The sequence below is a fragment of the Camellia sinensis genome, chromosome 9 (genome assembly GCF_055761805.1).
Source record: "Camellia sinensis isolate YWXY chromosome 9, ASM5576180v1, whole genome shotgun sequence".
In the NCBI taxonomy this organism is placed as follows: domain Eukaryota; kingdom Viridiplantae; phylum Streptophyta; class Magnoliopsida; order Ericales; family Theaceae; genus Camellia; species Camellia sinensis.
The window spans coordinates 158394383-158411401 of NC_138969.1; the positions used below are offsets into that span (position 1 = coordinate 158394383).

The 17019-nt window shown below is 36.1% G+C and overlaps 1 protein-coding gene across 6 annotated transcripts; it reads left to right on the forward strand.

Moving 5' to 3' along the window:
* Positions 1-309: 309 nt before the first annotated feature.
* On the forward strand, positions 310-16025 carry LOC114307479 (splicing factor U2af large subunit A). 6 transcript variants are annotated; one of them, XM_082888572.1, is made up of 19 exons: positions 331-569; positions 1300-1451; positions 1693-1800; positions 5840-5889; positions 6126-6338; positions 6513-6583; positions 6672-6725; positions 6797-6856; positions 8174-8234; positions 8325-8437; positions 9030-9145; positions 9991-10089; positions 10294-10369; positions 10656-10744; positions 13279-13345; positions 13427-13525; positions 13643-13724; positions 14576-14643; positions 15735-16025. In XM_082888572.1, exons 5-19 carry the CDS (start codon positions 6332-6334, stop codon positions 15870-15872), a joined length of 1200 nt encoding a protein of 399 aa, XP_082744698.1. In that variant the 5' UTR covers positions 331-569; positions 1300-1451; positions 1693-1800; positions 5840-5889; positions 6126-6331; the 3' UTR covers positions 15873-16025. The 6 variants fall into 6 exon arrangements, with proteins under 6 accessions (XP_028108680.2, XP_082744698.1, XP_082744700.1 ...); XM_082888574.1 differs by having other exon boundaries at positions 344-569; positions 6123-6338; XM_082888576.1 differs by having other exon boundaries at positions 345-569; positions 4123-5889; positions 6123-6338.
* The last annotated feature ends 994 nt before the right edge of the window (positions 16026-17019 follow it).

The following is a 17019-nucleotide window of genomic DNA, read 5'->3' on the forward strand; positions in this document are numbered from 1 at the left end:
AAAATTAGAATTATTCTTGTAAAATTAGAATTTATTCAATCTTCCAACTCAATTCATACTCATCTGCTAATCCACTAATCAGCTTGTTCAATCTCGAAACCATGAGTGGTTATTTGCACATGAGATTTTCTCAACCCGAACTCTATTCAGTCAGACGGCGAATGGTATGCAAACCGACCGAATTTGATCCACGAGCCCCCTTGGGTCTATTCATCTTTTTAACTAAAGTAGGCCCAATATTGGTATCTGTTCGGCTTGTGACTATGTTTGGGCCCCTTCTGATCAGACAGGCCCACCACTTATTTCACCAGTCTTATTTATTTATTTATTAATAAAATAAAATAAATCAAAAACCCTGAAACAATCTTCAACATCGTCTATACCAATGGCGAACTAGGGCAAAGATTTGAAAGTTTTCTCTCGACCTTGTGATACAAACCAGTGAAACAAATTTAGGGTTAGGGTTTCCAATACCAGTTTCAATGTCTAGTTACGACGACGATGGCGATCGCTACACAAGCCGAGGAGGTGATGATAGCCATGGCGGATCTTCACCGTATCGTCACAAGGTCGGTTTCATTCTCAACTTTACGATTTTAAATTCGCGAATTTAATGATGTGATTACAATTTTGTGTTTTCGTTTAGAGAAATTCATTGGTTGATTGTGTAGATTGTTTCTACGAATTAGCAAAACACTAGTTGATGAGTTTGTGATATTGGGATTCGATAAATGAGAATTAGAAGCTGATGCTATTTTTACCTGCTCTATCCACATGACATTCTTGATTTGTTGTGTGAAAAGAGATGAGATGGGAGTTGGGATGTGGGTTAGAATTAATGTTTTCTCATTTTTAATTACCCTTTCCATGCCTCTATCATCGAATTCATTGGAACCACTAAGACAAACAGATCACTGGATCAAGTGCTTGTTGAAAGGTTTGAAAGAACATCTTTTTGTGAAATGCTAAAACTCATTTGAATGTCCTGCAAGCACAAGTTGCTCTTCTAAATGTGATGGAGCCAGGGGGAAAAAAAAAATCGAGTTTGGTGGTATGTCATAATGCTGATGATTAATAAAAAAAACTGCAGCTGTTGTCTGTGCTAATGATAACTATGGTGTTAGTTTCATAAAAATTAGCGGTTCTCATTTGCAAGTTGCAACCCATCAGATTTTTTGTTGATTATCACAACCCTTTTGAAGTATTGTGTATATCTTCATTTCCCGTTGTCCTAGTGTTTTTCTGGTAGGTCTTGGTTATGTGTGCCAGCTAATGACTAATTATGTTGAATTATCTCAGCACAAGTCTCATGAATCAAACCATGAAAGGTACAGGACAAAAGATAAGAGCCGAGATCGTCATCCCAGGGACTACGAAGAGAGAAATATGAGAGGAAGCAGAGGAAGGCACCAAAATAATTATGGTCGTCATACGAACCGCGATTATGGAAGGTGGAGATAGGAAAATATGTTGTCTTTATTGCTATTCTTATTCCTTATTTCTCTCGATTTATTTATTTTTGTCATACTCTGTTATTGCATCAGAGCTATGAGTTTCAATTATTGACATTTTGTGGTGAAGATTGTATGCCAGTTTCCTACATGACTACAAGTGGTTTTGGTTGTGTTAACTTGCAAATATCTGTAGAAAGTATTTTTCATCATTGTTTCATAGCAGTTGTTACTTATGCAGGCACCGTGATTATGATCAAGATAGAGAGAGGCATCATAGACATAGATCACGTTCCCGATCAGTTGAAAAATCTCGGAATCGATCTAGATCTCGTTCTCCTTCCAAAAGGTCTTCAATAGCTTTAGCATATATGATCTCTTTGCTGTTGACACCTTTTTAAAGCTTAAAATTTTCTGCATTAACTATATATGTTTCACATATAAATCAATTAAAAATATATAATCCTGCAAAAGCTGTACATCCTTCCCTGTTTAATGTTTATTGATCGTACATTGTTTTCTTAATGGACTAGTGTTATTAAAAGCGATAAGCGCACCAAGGCGCCAAGGTCTCTTGAGGCCTTAGGCGCAAGGCGAGGCGCGGGCTTTATCGAAGTAAGGCGCACCATGGCTAGTTAAAATAATATAATTTAATATGAGATATATAAGCAAATAACTAACTGGTATAACATAAACAAAATACAATATTGAACATTTTAAAAAATAAATACCAACAAATATCGCTATTTTAACATAGACAAATGAGTATAAGCATGCATTTCAAAACATAAAACACGAATATCCATGATCTAAAAGTCAACTAGTTACAATATTTCAAGTTTAAGCATGCATTTCAAAACATCAACAAATTAAACCAACAAAACATAAAGTCTTTGCTTCCATTTATCCAATGAGGATCTAACAATCATCATCATCCTCAATATCAACAGCACACAATTCATAATCTTCTTCTTCATCATTGGATTTGTATCCTTCTACATCTTCCTCTTCTGTCTCCTTTGAATCTGCCTCTTCCTCATCTATCAATTGACGTGCATTTGATGATCTAGAACCCCTTGGCCTTGCCCTCGACCCTGATGGTGTCTTTGAAGTTGTTGATCTAGTTCACTTATTTCTTTCCCGAACACCAGAAGCTCTAGCAACATCACCCTGCGTCAAACTTTCATCATCAAACACATTATCGTTATCTTCATCCTCTTCTCCATCCATCCTCCCAACCAACCACTCGTTGCTTTCATCAATATTTGTTAAAGTGATGGGATCAAGTGTGTCACGCATATCATATCGACGTCTCAATTGTCTATTGTACTTAATAAATACCAAATCATTGAGACGTTGTTGTTCCAACCTATTTCTTTTTTTGTTGTGGAGCTACAAGAATAAGAGAATGTATTAAAATTTACCATATGAGAAGGAAAAAAAAAAATGAATTCACCAAACTTGAGGTAGATGCTCACATGCTCAAATACACTCCGATTTCTTTTACAACCAGATGCACTACAGGTTAAGCTAAGAACTTTTATGGCAAACTTTTGCAAATTTGGGGCTAAAGAACCATATGCAGACCACCAATCAGCTGTGAATTGCAACTAATTTTAGCACAACTAGAAATTTTGATATAATCTAGAGGCATGAAAAAGTTAATGGTGTAAAATAGATTACCTGGTGCCCTTGTCATTCTCTGCCTAATTGCTAGTGGCATCGCAAAGAGACCTTCAGATTTTGTATAAATACTCATTTCTTGAGTGATTTTATCTTGAATGTCAGTGCCTGGAACCAACCTTGACACACACCTATACAACCCTGACATGATTTCAGTATCATGCTCAATACTTGGATTAGAATAGAAGAACTCCAGATTCAAAAAATGGCCAGCTGCATGAAGAGGTTGATGTAATTGGATATTCCTCCTATTGTCAATGATTTCAAAGATGTTCTTGTATTTTTTTTCTTTTTCATTAAATGACTTTGCAATACTTACTTAAGCCCTATCCATAGCCTCATAAATGTATCCCATGGCAGGTTTTTTCTCAGAATCAACCAACCTAATCACATGTACAAGTGGCCTTGAGACCTTAAGAGCATAGACAGTCAAATTCCAAAATGATGGCATCAACATAATCTGTGTTGCTTGTTTACCCTTTGGCTCCTTTGCCCATTTGGAGCTTGTCTCTTAATTCTTTCTTATAAGGATCATTGTGATCAATTGTTGTTTGTTTTCCTTTTCTATTTTGCACCACAAAATCAGGATTGGGTGTGTAGAATACATCGATGGGCCCCTTCTTCTTCAACCTTTTTGATCCAGCAAAAGAACTATTTTGATTGCTTGGCAATGATTTACCACTTGGTCCACGAGGCCGATGAATCTCAAAAGCAATGTCATCTTCATCCTCTTCAAAATCATTGGTCATCTCATCAAAATGAGGCAACAAGTCCATCTGCTCTTTCTGTGTTTTCTTGTTTCCCATATACTCTTTTATCTCTTCCCTTACATCAGGTGGACATTTTTGACAAGCTGTGACATTCCTTAAACCTCCAACAAGATGTTGTTTGACTTTGTAAACCCCTCCATTAGATACTTTACCACAAAAATTACACTTGAATTGATTTGGGTTCTTAGGATCTAACTGATGTGCATATTTCCATGCAGGATCTTTTCTTGTACTTTCAGATGCCATCTAAATCATAGAAGTAGAGAAGAAATAGAGCAATTCAGAATTAAAAAAAAAAATTAAAAAAAAAAAGGTTCAAACAGACGAGGAGAAGGCCAAAAAAAAAGAAAAAGCGAAAAAAAAAAAAAAAAAAGGAAGAATGCAGATAGGTATAAGCAAAAAAGAAAAGACGAAGAAGAAGACTAACCAAGAGACGAAGGAGAAGAAGGCGAAGAACAAACGAACAAGAAGAAGAAGAAGAAGAAGATGAAGACTGACGAACAAGCAGACGAAGAGAACAGACGGAGAGACGGGGAAGAAGAGACGAAGAAACAAAGAGAAGAACATACTTGCACATTCTGGACTGGAAGATGACTGAGGCTTGCGTTGGAAGATGACTGGAAGAGAAGAACTTCTTTGGAGATTTGGATTAGGGCTTGGTGTTTCTTTCGTCGTCGTTGATTTGGGCTAAATCTTCAAGTATATTTGAAGGAAATAATCTACTGTAGCTGACCCATGAAATCTTGGTGGTCCAATTTGTATGAAAAAAAAAAAAAAAAAAAAGCCCTCAAGGCCTGCGCCTTGGGCTTAAATGCGCCTAGCTCGAGTCGTGCGCTTTAATCGCACCTTAGTGAAATCGCCTCGCCTTGACCACTGCAAGGCGCAAGGGATGGGCATGGCTGGGCTTTGCGCCTAGGCGCACTTTTAATAACACTGCAATGGACAAATTGTTATGATAGTCGTTTAACATCAACTACTAATAATGTGATGTTTGGTCATTGAAAAATTTGATTACCTTCTTTGACATTCTTGGCATAAACTATTGTTACCTTTCATCTATTTGTGAAGTAAATTGATGGGATGTGTATGAAACTGGGGAAAAAAATGGGGTGTGTTACTTAAATAAGGTATTCTGTCATACACCGTATATAACAGAAAGCTGTCATTTTAAGTGTTAAAGCTGAAGTATGTTTTTCTCAAGTCACTTTTCAATTTGAGTCCCTCTTCTTACACTTTTGGGATCCTCCACTTGACATACTTTTGAAGTTGTTGGTTGATTTGAGCATCTAAGGTTTACAAATACCCTCCATGTGCTGAATCTTGGGCTCATAATTTTCCTAACAAACTAGAGCTCAAACACATTCATTCTGTTCTTTATTTTTTTTATGAGCTGGCTTGTGCACAGCATACTCTGAGCTTCATAGCAAGTATACCAGCATAATTGCATGTTCAAAAGACATTAAACTAAACTTAGTGACCTCTCGTATGTTTTATTCTTGAAATATTTTTTGTATATCCCTTTTGTGTTGGTTTGTCTTCTATGGAAAATTTTGAGAAGTAAGAGTTTTTCTGTTCAATAGGTTAGCAATTTTACCAGATGGTGTTATCATGAATGAGCTTTTGTTGCATGCTGAGCTCTATATCAGTGTGTCATCTTGTTTCACCTATAATTTTGCTTTATTTTGTTCTCTTTTCTTTTCATTACTACGTTTTCTTTTAATCCCATTTTTTGTTATATTCTGTTGAATCCAATTGTGTACTCCAGAAATAAATAAATAAATAAATAAATAAATAAGAAAGAACAAAGGAACTAAAGTAACAAGAACATTTTGTAATTTGACAAAAGTTACATTGGAAAGTTGTGCTGCTTTTATCTTGACTTTGAAGCTGTTTCATTGATGGGTACTTTGTTGCAAATGTATCTTTTTTCTACAGCAAGCGGACCAGTGGTTTTGACATGGCACCACCTGGTGGTGTGGTTTCAGGTTAGCCATCTAGCTATCAGCTTTCCATTACTTTTTAGTTATGTAACATCATGATATTACAGGAATTTAGAATTTTCATTTTGCAGTAGTTTGTTATTTATTTTTTCTGTCATGCATATTGTTAATTTTTTTATTATCTAATTCTTTATTACCGAAACTAAAAACTATTGTTGTGTTGTTTGGCTGTTGTGTGTGGTTGTTTGTTTGTCTTTTTTGTTTATCATTTGGGTAAGAAGGCAATGTTGGGTACATGTCCTACTGTGCTACCCATGGACGTGACACCACTGTAGATTTTATGTTCAACGAGGAACCAATGCACCGATTTGCTGGAACTTGTTCGCTTTCAACCGACAACTGTTGTTATTTGGTAGACTTACGAATATTTCCCCAGCATCTGCACTGCTGAAATTAATTTCTTACTATATTACGTGAATGATATTTAATGTTAGGTATGAAATAGTTTTTGTTATTTGTTTATTCTAGTGCATTTGAGTTGTGTTGATATAGATAGTTTTAGGGTTCTGATGTGTTGCTTCTTTACACAGTGGCAACACCTTGCAATATGTCTTCTGTTTGGTGCTTCATGCCATATTTACTTATTTTCTCAATTGTTAATTATGCAGCGCAATTGCTAGGTGTCCCTCAAACAATGCCAGGAATGCTACAAAACATGCTTCCTTTTGGAACAACACAGGTGATAATGTTTATGATCTATTCATGGCTACTTATGCAAAATCTTTTATTTGCATCCTTATGTTGCTAACTTAAGTGGACTTTTATAGGTTAATCAACTGGGTGCTCTTTCCTTAATGCCTTTCCAAGCCATGACTCAGCAGGTAGATGTGTGCTGCTTCATTTGTTTTGTTATTTCCAAATAATGAATTTTTCTGCCTTGTTCCCTCTATAGGCTACAAGGCATGCACGCCGAGTTTATGTTGGCGGTCTCCCTCCATTGGCAAATGAGCAGGTTTGTTGTTAGGGAAACTGGGATTATTGATTATCTACTATTACCCCTGCCCCTTCTAGGATACTGCTTCCAAACTTTGCCACCTGGCATTATTGACTTGATATTATGTAAAAATTCCTTATTAATCTCTTTTCGTTTTTATTTTTAATCATTTTCTAGCTCTTAATATATTTTTATCAGCTTTCATATTTTACCATGTATAAAAAATAAATAAATCATACTTTATGTTATTTAATTTTCCTTTTTCCTTGCCACATCCATAATCCAAACAATATAATTATCCTTTTTTTTTTCATGATTTCTTTTCATTCAAAATGTTTTTAAATCTAATATTTTCTCAATTACTAGGGAAAACATTTTTTCTATCTCATTTCTTTTTCCTTTTCACCTACCAAATCTAAGTTCCAAACAAAGTATTAGTCCTTTTTATCTATTGGTTTATTTAGAAAAATGAATTGGTTTCCTCGCACAATTTTAACGTAGTGTGACATTATTGGGTTTTACAATTGCTTTGTGTTTGTGCTTCAGTCTAAATAAAAATGTATTGATGTTACGGACTTGTATTTATTTCGTTTTTTTGAACGTTTACTGGCTTAAGAACATAGGATGTTGCAGTCATTATTATACATAGATTATAAGTTCCTTTTTATGAGGTTTCTATGTGTTGTATGTCTTGAGTACATAGGGAGGCACCAAAAAGAAATCATGCTTTTATCATAACTGTTTAATGAAACACTCTTCTAGTTTCCAAAAAAATCCATATTTTATCTGCAAAATACTTTTCTTAATGAATGGGAGCTTGTTCTCATGGACTAACAATTAAGTATTATTTCTAATGAATTTTTGACAAATCTAAACAAAACCAAATTTGGCATGGAACCCAAAGAGGTAGTAGATAGACAACCTTAGCCTCACTTTTTTGTAGAGACTGATTTCCGTGACTCAAACCCACACCACAGTGCTGTGGCATATAGCACTTGCCATCACGCAAAGTTCATGAATCAAAGAAATGTATGGGTTTCTCCGGCTTGAATTCTGATTGGTTTTTGAAAGCTACGTTAAGCAGATGTATGTTTCTTTGTACTTCAAAGTTCAAACACCTTATAGCTATAATTAACATGCCAATTTTTCATGTTCGAGGAATTTTGCTTTAGTCATTGTATGGGACTATTATTCGAGCATAATGTATATATATATAGTTTTTGTTCTATGCTGTTCAATTACTTACTGATCATAGTTACAGATGTTTATGATTTGTCAATTCTCATGCTTTGTAAGTATGCCTTTCTTTTTTTTTTTCTTGGATTTTTCAAGCAGACAATTGCAACTTTTTTTAGCAGTGTTATGGCTGCTATCGGAGGAAATTCTGCTGGCACAGGTCAGTTTAGTTCATCAACTTAAAATAGGGTGACAAATGCCTTCTGATTTTCTGTCAGATCACAAGGCATCATTCTATATTTGACTGCAGGTGATGCGGTTGTCAATGTGTACATTAATCATGAAAAGAAGTTTGCATTTGTGGAGATGAGAACTGTTGAAGAAGCAAGTAATGCAATGGCATTAGATGGGATTGTATTTGAGGCATGCTAAATTCCAATTCTCTCTCTCTCTCTCTCTCTCTGTCTCTCTCTCTCTCTCTCACACACACACACACACCCCAATCACCTGTCAATGTGATGATGAAAAATGGAGAGATGAAATTACACATATTGATGCTATAACTTCCATAGTGTTTTATTTCAACTATTCTGTGTTGATAAGTAGTGAAAGGATAATTGTTAAAATCTTAAAACTAAAAAGGTGTTGGGGTCATTGTTCCAAATCTTTATTGCTTCTAGTATTACAAAACCTCGTTATTTCAATTAAATTTTGGCCTACTAAAATAGAAGGTTGGTAATCATTGTTGACTTGACATTAGGTTCAAATTTGAAAGTTTCTGGGGTTGAAATGGTGAACTAGATCTCATATCTGCTGGATACATCATCAGTATGTAGATCTTTTCACCGAGCACTGTCTTTGAATGATCAAAATGTTCACATGTTTTGCAGTGCCTTAAATGTCTTTTGGAGCATTGAACTTGATGAAGGGCAAATTGGTTGCTCCGTGATTGACTTGAACTTTGTGAAGTACTAGTGGTTCCTCAGCTGACATATTTTGTCTTCAATCTTAATAGGGTGTCTCTGTTAGGGTTCGAAGGCCTACAGACTACAACCCTTCGTTAGCTGCAGCACTTGGTCCTAGCCAACCAAGCCCTCACCTGAACTTATCTGCTGTTCGACTTACACCAGGGTAAGATGGTACAGTTATCTATTTTTCCTTGACTATTGCAATATGATTCAATTCACCAAGGTGATTGCAATAGTACTTATGGAGTAAAGTGTGGGAACATGAATTTTTTTTCAACTCATTAAGGTCTTGATGGGAGCTATACTCTGCAATGCTATTTCGTAAATTTGAATTTGTTTGTTTTCTTTTATTTATTGCTTAATGAAACATAAAGTTTATATTAACATTGTGAGAATAGTGCTGTGCGGATGAGTGGCGTGATGAAGAACTAGGACCTGAATAATGCAATAGTCATACAAAACAAGAGCAGTTGTTTCATTCAAGTTTGGTAATCTACGAATCCATGTAAAGGACCAACTGAGTTAGAAAAGCGCTATCAACTTCTAAAGGATTGGATTATGTTCATGGAGAACCCTGCTGTGGACATTTAAAATGTAGAATCTCGGAGGCAATTACATGAAGGGATGTCACTAGGGGGTCTCCTAATTATACATGAAACCGAAGAACCTTCACCAGGAAATCCAGTCTTTTATTCTTTCCAAAAACAAAACATGTGCCAAATTTCCAAGTCTAACCTTTAGAAACTTGATAATGCTTCCTCTAATGTCCACCAACCTCCATTTTACCACCTCATTTTGCATGTGCACTGTACAAAATGAATCTGGATTCTATTGGAGTGAACCTTACCTTTTGAATGGTGATTATTTTTATTCTCTCTTCTTAATTGGACCATCATTTGTCGTTATTATGACTTCTCTCATTTTAGATGCATTTCTGCAGTTTGTTTTAATTGTTTATTCATTTTAATTCTGGTAAGACAGGCACGCTGACTCTCTCTTGATTTGTAGTATGATTGGTGGAGTTGAGGGGCCTGATCGTATCTTTGTTGGTGGTTTGCCATACTACTTTACTGAATCACAGATACGGGAATTGCTTGAATCCTTTGGGTATGGTCTAATGGGCTTCAATTAGCCATTTTTCCATCTTTTACTACTTTTAATCTTTAGTGTACTTGGTCATTTTGTTTTCTCTTCGCGGCTGATGGTTGACCTACACTTTTTGAGGCATCAGAATATTCATTTCGCTATCATTTCTATCTTGTTACTTGTGGTAATCACACGTCCTATTGATAAATTCTTGATGTATTGCAGACCTTTGCGTGGGTTTGACCTCGTTAAGGATAGAGAGACGGGAAACTCCAAAGGATATGGTTTTTGCATCTACGAGGTGAATGAACCTGATGTTTACTGACTCTAAATTTTTCCTTGCACTGCTGTCCAAGAAGTTATCAAAGCTCTCAACCTCTGTTCTTCTTCTTCTTATGTTTGACAGTCTCAAACTAAAGCTACATGTTTACAAATTGAAAACTTGCCTTTTCATTTTCTGCTTGTGATATGGGCTTTATGAATTCTTTGTTCCTTCTCTAGTCTTTAAAATTTTAACCAGTTTCTATATATTGCTGGAGGGGCATTCCGTCATTAAAAATGCTGTGTCTGTCATACATTCACTTCAGGATCCAGCAGCAACGGACGTTGCTTGTGCTGCTCTTAATGGCTTGAAAATGGGGGATAAGACCCTAACTGTTCGGCGTGCTTCCATCAGGTTGGTCTTCTTCTTCAATAAAACGAACTTGTATTTATGGGAAAGATAATTTTTCTTTAGCAGTTGCTCTTTGTCAAATTTTTGAGGAAAGTTCATTTGATTTGTGCACTTCATTGCTTTGATTTGGCCTTTCAGTTGGAAACCACAGGAAGTCTAGTTCAAAATTTTATGAAATTGTGAAATATAACCAAACCAAACCAAACCAAACCAAGCCTTAAGTCCCATCAAATGGGGTCGGCTACATGAATCCTTCTTCTCCACGCGGCCCTATCAAAGGCCATTTCATTAGTCAAATTAAGTAGATTCATATCTCTATTTATAACGTTAGTCAACGTTAATCTAGGCCTACCCCGTCCCCTAACACTTTCATCTACTGTTACAGCATCGCATCTCTTCACTACTGCCTCTGTTGGTCTCCGTTGAATATGACCAAACCATCTCAAACGATTCTCTCTCAACTTATCTTCTCTCGGTGCTACTCCTACCCATTCCCGAATACACTCCTTCCTAATCCTGTCCTGTCTAGTCTTACCACACATCCACCTTAACATCCTCATCTCAGCCACACTCATCTTATCTACATGTTGTTTCTTGGTTGTCCAACACTCCGTCCCATACAACATAGCTGGTCTAATAGCCGTTCTATAAAACTTACTTTTTAGTCTAGTGGATATTCGTTTATCGCACAATACCCCAGACGCACTTCTCCACTTACACCATCCCGTCTTAATCCTATGGGCCACATTTGCATCAATCTCTCCCGCTGTTGTGATAATCGACCCTAAATAACGAAAATGTTCACTCTTAGGCAGTTCTTGGTTCTCAATCTTCACTTCTCCTCTGCTTTCATTGTTACTGTTACTAAATTTACATTCCATGTACTCTGTCTTAGTTCTGCTTGTCCGAAATCCTTTAGATTCAAGAGCTTTTCTCCAAATCTCGAACTTTGTGTTAACTCCTTCTCTAGTCTCATCCACTAACACAATATCGTCTGCAAAAAGCATACACCATGGCACGTCATCCTGAATATTTATCGTCAACTCGTCCATAACTAAAGTAAAAAGATAAGGACTTAAGGTAGATCCTTGGGGTAACCCTACAGTGATAAGGAAATTCATTTGTTTCTCCAGCTGGCGATCTAATAGTGGTCACCATCCCTTCATACATGTCCCTAATCACGTCAATGTAGCCTTTTGTCACCCCTTTCTTCTCTAACGCCCACCATATTATATCTCGGGGCACTCTGTCATATGCTTTCTCAAGGTCGATAAACACCATATGAATGTCTCTTTTCTTTTCTTTATACTTTTCTATTACTCTCCTCAAAAGATAGATCGCTTCCATTGTTGACCTACCAGGCATAAATCCAAATTGATTCTCTGACACCTCTGTTATGTCTCGCAATCGGCGTTCCATCACCCTCTCCCACACTTTCATTATATGACACATTAGCTTTATTCCTCTATAATTATTACAGTTCTGGACATCACCTTTATTCTTATAGATTGGCACTAAAATACTCTTCCTCCACTCATCTGGCATGTTCTTAGTCAACAAAATTTTGCTAAACAACCTAGTCAAGCAACTCCCTTTTTACCCAAACACTTCCAAGCTTCAATAGGGATATCATCAGGTCCTGAAGCCTTATTTGATTTCATCTTCTTAAGTGCAATCTCCACTTCAAAGTTTCTAATCCGGCGATAGAACCTATAGTCTTGGTTTATCGTATTACTGATTATTTCTTCCCCTATTGTCGTACTACCATGTTCCTCATTTAACAGTTTCTCAAAATAATTAAATTGTGAAATATATACATGTAAATTTAAAGACCAGTCAATATTAGTTTTGAAGGGGGAAGCAAAACTTGTTATGATATGTTGAGCTCTATCTCTTTTTAGTGGTTCGAAACTCTTATGAGGTTTTTAGGATGGAGTTTTCAGAATGGGAACAAGTTTTAATAGTCTTAACATTTGACTTATGTTATTGCTTATCATGTTAGTTTACTTTTTTTTTTAAAAAAAAATTAATCCAAGTTTGAGGGAAAAAATGCCAAATCTAAAAGTTTGATCATATTTTGTTATTCTGAAAGCTGAAGCATTGTAGCAATGTGTCTTCTGTGAAATAAGTTGGTGTTGGAAACAAGAGGTTTCCAGTTTTATAATGCCATGCCATTTTTATTCTGAAATTAAAATGCATGAGATTTGCATGTTGTTTCTTATTATTTTCTGATAGATCTACTAGGTATATTCTTGTAGCATAGAGTTATTTTGGCCAAAACTATTGTAGCAAATCTGAGGCAAGGGCTTTTTTTGCCTCAAAATGTAGCAGTTTAGTAGGAATCTTTTGGCTTCTATACATTATGGCTGGCAATTGCGTATATACTCTTTAAATTTGAATAGTGTAGTCGTAGTGGCATTTTATACTCTGATATGTTGCTGTAGCATACGAAGTATGAAACATCTTTGATAAAATTTAGCAAGCTTGTTTGATATATTCCATTTACAATGCTGACATCTTATCATTGTATTTTTCAGCAATGAGCTGGTTAACACAGAACACGATAGTATATTAGCTCAGGCACAACAACACATAGCTTTTCAGGTAAGTGATGATGTAATTTTCCCTCCCCGGTTAGCTTTCTACCTTTTCATTGTTTATTTACATTCCTGACTTATTTTGTAGAAAATGGCCTTGCAAGCTGGTGGTGTGAGTCTTCCTGGAATAGGTGTAGGACCCATAGCATCCACAGAGACTCCAACCAAAGTTCTATGCTTGACTGAGGTATAGTTGACGTCTGAAGGTTAAACATTTCTACTTCCCCGCTCCAAGCCCACCCCCTTACAGTGAGTAACTTTAGTCTGATCCTGCTAATGGTGTTTCATTTTGGGTACCATGAAGGTAATTAATGTTGATGAACTGATGGATGATGGCGAGTACGAGGAAATAGTAGAAGATATGAGGGAAGAAGGGGGGAAGTTTGGTAAATGTTTCATCTCTAAAGTAGTTGGTTTTTGTGTTTTGAGCTATTATTCAGTTTGTCTCACTCTGTGTGTGTGTGTGTGCGAGCACGCGCGCAAATGCATGCATGTGTTTGTGTGTGAATTTCAACTTGTAGAACATATCTTTTCTTGAAGGTTCTCATTTCTAAATAAAATTCAGAGATGGTTGTCTTGAATTCTCTTTCTTTCAGTTCTTTCTACAGAGATGGCTAGAGTTTTTGTTTCCAAAGGAAAAATCTGTAATCATCAGTTGTTTGTATTTTAATAAACTAATGTTTTATTAAAAGACATCTATTTTGAATGGTTTGTTCAAATACGAAAAGAAAGTTTACATTAGCATTATCAGTGGTTATAAATTTGAGCAACTTGAACCTTTATTAATATTTGAAATGGATAGACACCAAATAGCAGGATAGTAGTTTTTAAAACAGAAAATGAACCTTCAATTTTATTTCAAATATTCTATTTTCAGTATGCGACATTTTAAAGGATTAATACTACTGATTAAGCGACTGTTGAATTATTAATATACTATTTTAACATAATACTAAAAGGAAAGTGGCCATTGTGTTATGCTATTTTTGTGGATGAGGCCATTGTATTAGGAAATTTTTATTCCAAAATTGCACATGTTCCCTGTACAATGGCTATAATAGAAATTATCATGTTTACTGCTTGAGGACATATTTACAGCTGATTTCCTATTGCCCGTGTTGTCATGATCTTCAAATTATCATGTGAATGGAAACGTGCACATACCATTGTTTCTTCATGAATTCATGGATGTTAATACTGCTAAATTAATCTTCTTGTACTTGGTTGGATCTTGTAGGAGTCTTGACAGATGTCATTATTCCCCGCCCAGCTCCTAATGGGGAGCAGGTTCCAGGTGTTGGAAAGGTATACTGATTTTGTTCTGTTGAATCTAAACAATAGATTTCCGTTTAGCATATTGAATCCTGAACTATTTTCTTTATGTACATATATTAAAACATCATCTTCTCTAAAAGGTGATATGAATTCAGGGTAAGACATTTTTCTACTCTACATTTCTTGGTTGTTTGATTGGTTCTAGTTTTTTGAAATCATAGAAGCGAAAGGGTTTTTCTTGAATGTCACTTGAATAGCCCCATTCATAACTTACGATGCATTCTAGGTTTACAGGAGATGAGAAAATTCAAGATTTAAATACATATTTTGAGGTGGTCACACTTATGAGTCTACTTCTAATTCAAGTGGAGCTCTAATAAAAGGACCCCAAGGGATTGCACTAGTTGTACATTCATTACCCACCAAAATCAGGCTGGAAGTTAGTTGCAATTCAAGTTAAATCCCTCTACATTTAAGTATAGTGTGTTTTTATGATCATGTACTGTTGGTGTTATAAGCGTACGCCGCGCCCCCCCCCCCCCCCCCCCCCCCCGGCGGCTGCGCTTACCCCTTTAGGTCGTAGTCTGGGCTTTGATAGAAATGATTTTTACCACCAAAAAAAAAATATAAAAAATAAAGATGATCTCAACAAAATGGGAACTATACTTGGTACAAGGGTCAAACAAGTTCAACCTGCACACACTTTTTCCTTGAGGGCAAGATTTTATGTCTATGTTGATTACTGCAAATAAGATGAGAAAAATATGAGACCTGACAGTATATATGTTCAGTGGCCATGTGGTTTCACATCATGTAGGGTTCTGTTGTATCGAGCATGTCCTGATCAGGGGTAATAAGGTGGCAGTTTGATGTTGTACTTTTTCACAAGCACTTCATGCAATCAATCATTGTACATCTGTGCATTCTTTGGACGTTTTCTTGTGGACAAATGTTCATCATGTCCACCTCCTTCCTCGCTTATTTTATTCGTTGTTTTTAGCATACATAATGTTTTGAGCAATCCAACTTTCTGCTTGTAATATGTGTTCCTTTCCTCTTTTTAGGTCAGAGCTGCATTTAAACATGCTTGAAGTCGCTTAATGATGGTTTTCAATTTGCAGGTGTTCTTGGAGTATTCTGATGCTGCTGCTTGTGCCAACGCAAAGGATGCACTTAGTGGCCGGAAATTCGGGGGCAATGTTGTGACTGCTGTGTATTATGCCGAAGACAAATATTACAATAGGGACTACAGCGCTTAAGTCACAGCAAGTGCTCTACTCATTTCATCCTGTTTTTCTTCCCACCGCACAGTTTGAGAAGCACTTCTTAACTGTATTTGTTATTGTATGAATAGCATTTTTTGTGGTGTTAATCAACGAGCTAGTCTTAAATTAATTGCACACTTTCCATCACTTTGAGCAAAGTATTATGATGCTAAGACAACATCAAGAAATATGTGAACCAGCATCGCAGAGTCTAACACTACAAGTACTCTATGAAGTTTTTAGCACCTGAGTTGTGTTATTGTCCACCGTTCCAAATCAACGTGAAATGTTTCAATTCTTGCTGTTTTGAGGGTTGAAAATAGTTTGATTGTATATGGAGGAACGAGGAGTAATAGCTCAACAAACCCTGTCGAACTGGCCCTCTCCTGCTTTTTTCTATAAATTTTCTTAAAGAATCCAGCTGTCTCCAGTTTACTGGAGGGTCCAGTTTTTATGACCGGGTCATCTTAGTAATACTTTGTAAGGTGTATTGAGCAAATCATTTTTATAAAAAATTAAGTTGATTGGATATCGATGCCGGATCGAATCACATTACTCTTTAAAAAAATATGAACAATTATAATTTCAAAAATGAGTTTTTGTTTTCATAAAAATATAGACCAATCATGAGCCTAATGATGTTCGATTAATTTGATGTTTTAGATAGATGATTTGCTCGAGAAATATTATAAGTTCAATGATTCAAACCAGCAAGGCTGGCCCGGCGTGAGCCCACAACGTGGAAAGTTGATATGGGCTGGAGGCGAATTGAGTTTTAACTTCTTTTTTTAAATATGTAATTGTTTAATTGAAAAGAGTAGTAAGTGAGTAATTATTTAAGGGTGGTTTGGGATGTTTGAAATAAATCTATACGCGACAATCATTTACATTGCCACTAAATCTGCCATCTCCCAACGTCTACAACACCCTCACTAGATCTGCCATCTCCCTGCATCCACGCCCTTAACTCTACCTAATCCGATTGCTATTTTTCACCACTGGGGTGTGAAGGTTGTCTTCCTTTTTTGGTTTTGTTTGTTCTTTTGGAAGTTTCCATCGGTGGTTGATTGTAACTTATTCTCTTTGTCAATGTAACTTATGTATTTATTTCAGATTTATTTTATTGTTAATTTTTTTAGGG

Bases quoted from the DNA above. Each gene is read 5' to 3' on its own strand.
- LOC114307479 (XM_028252879.2), top strand. From the start codon at position 483: ATGTCTAGTTACGACGACGATGGCGATCGCTACACAAGCCGAGGAGGT. The intron at 1,452-1,692 runs GTGGAGATAGGA...TTACTTATGCAG, and splicing joins ACGAACCGCGATTATGGAAG to GCACCGTGATTATGATCAAG. The intron at 6,857-8,173 runs GTTTGTTGTTAG...TTTTTCAAGCAG, and splicing joins CTCCATTGGCAAATGAGCAG to ACAATTGCAACTTTTTTTAG.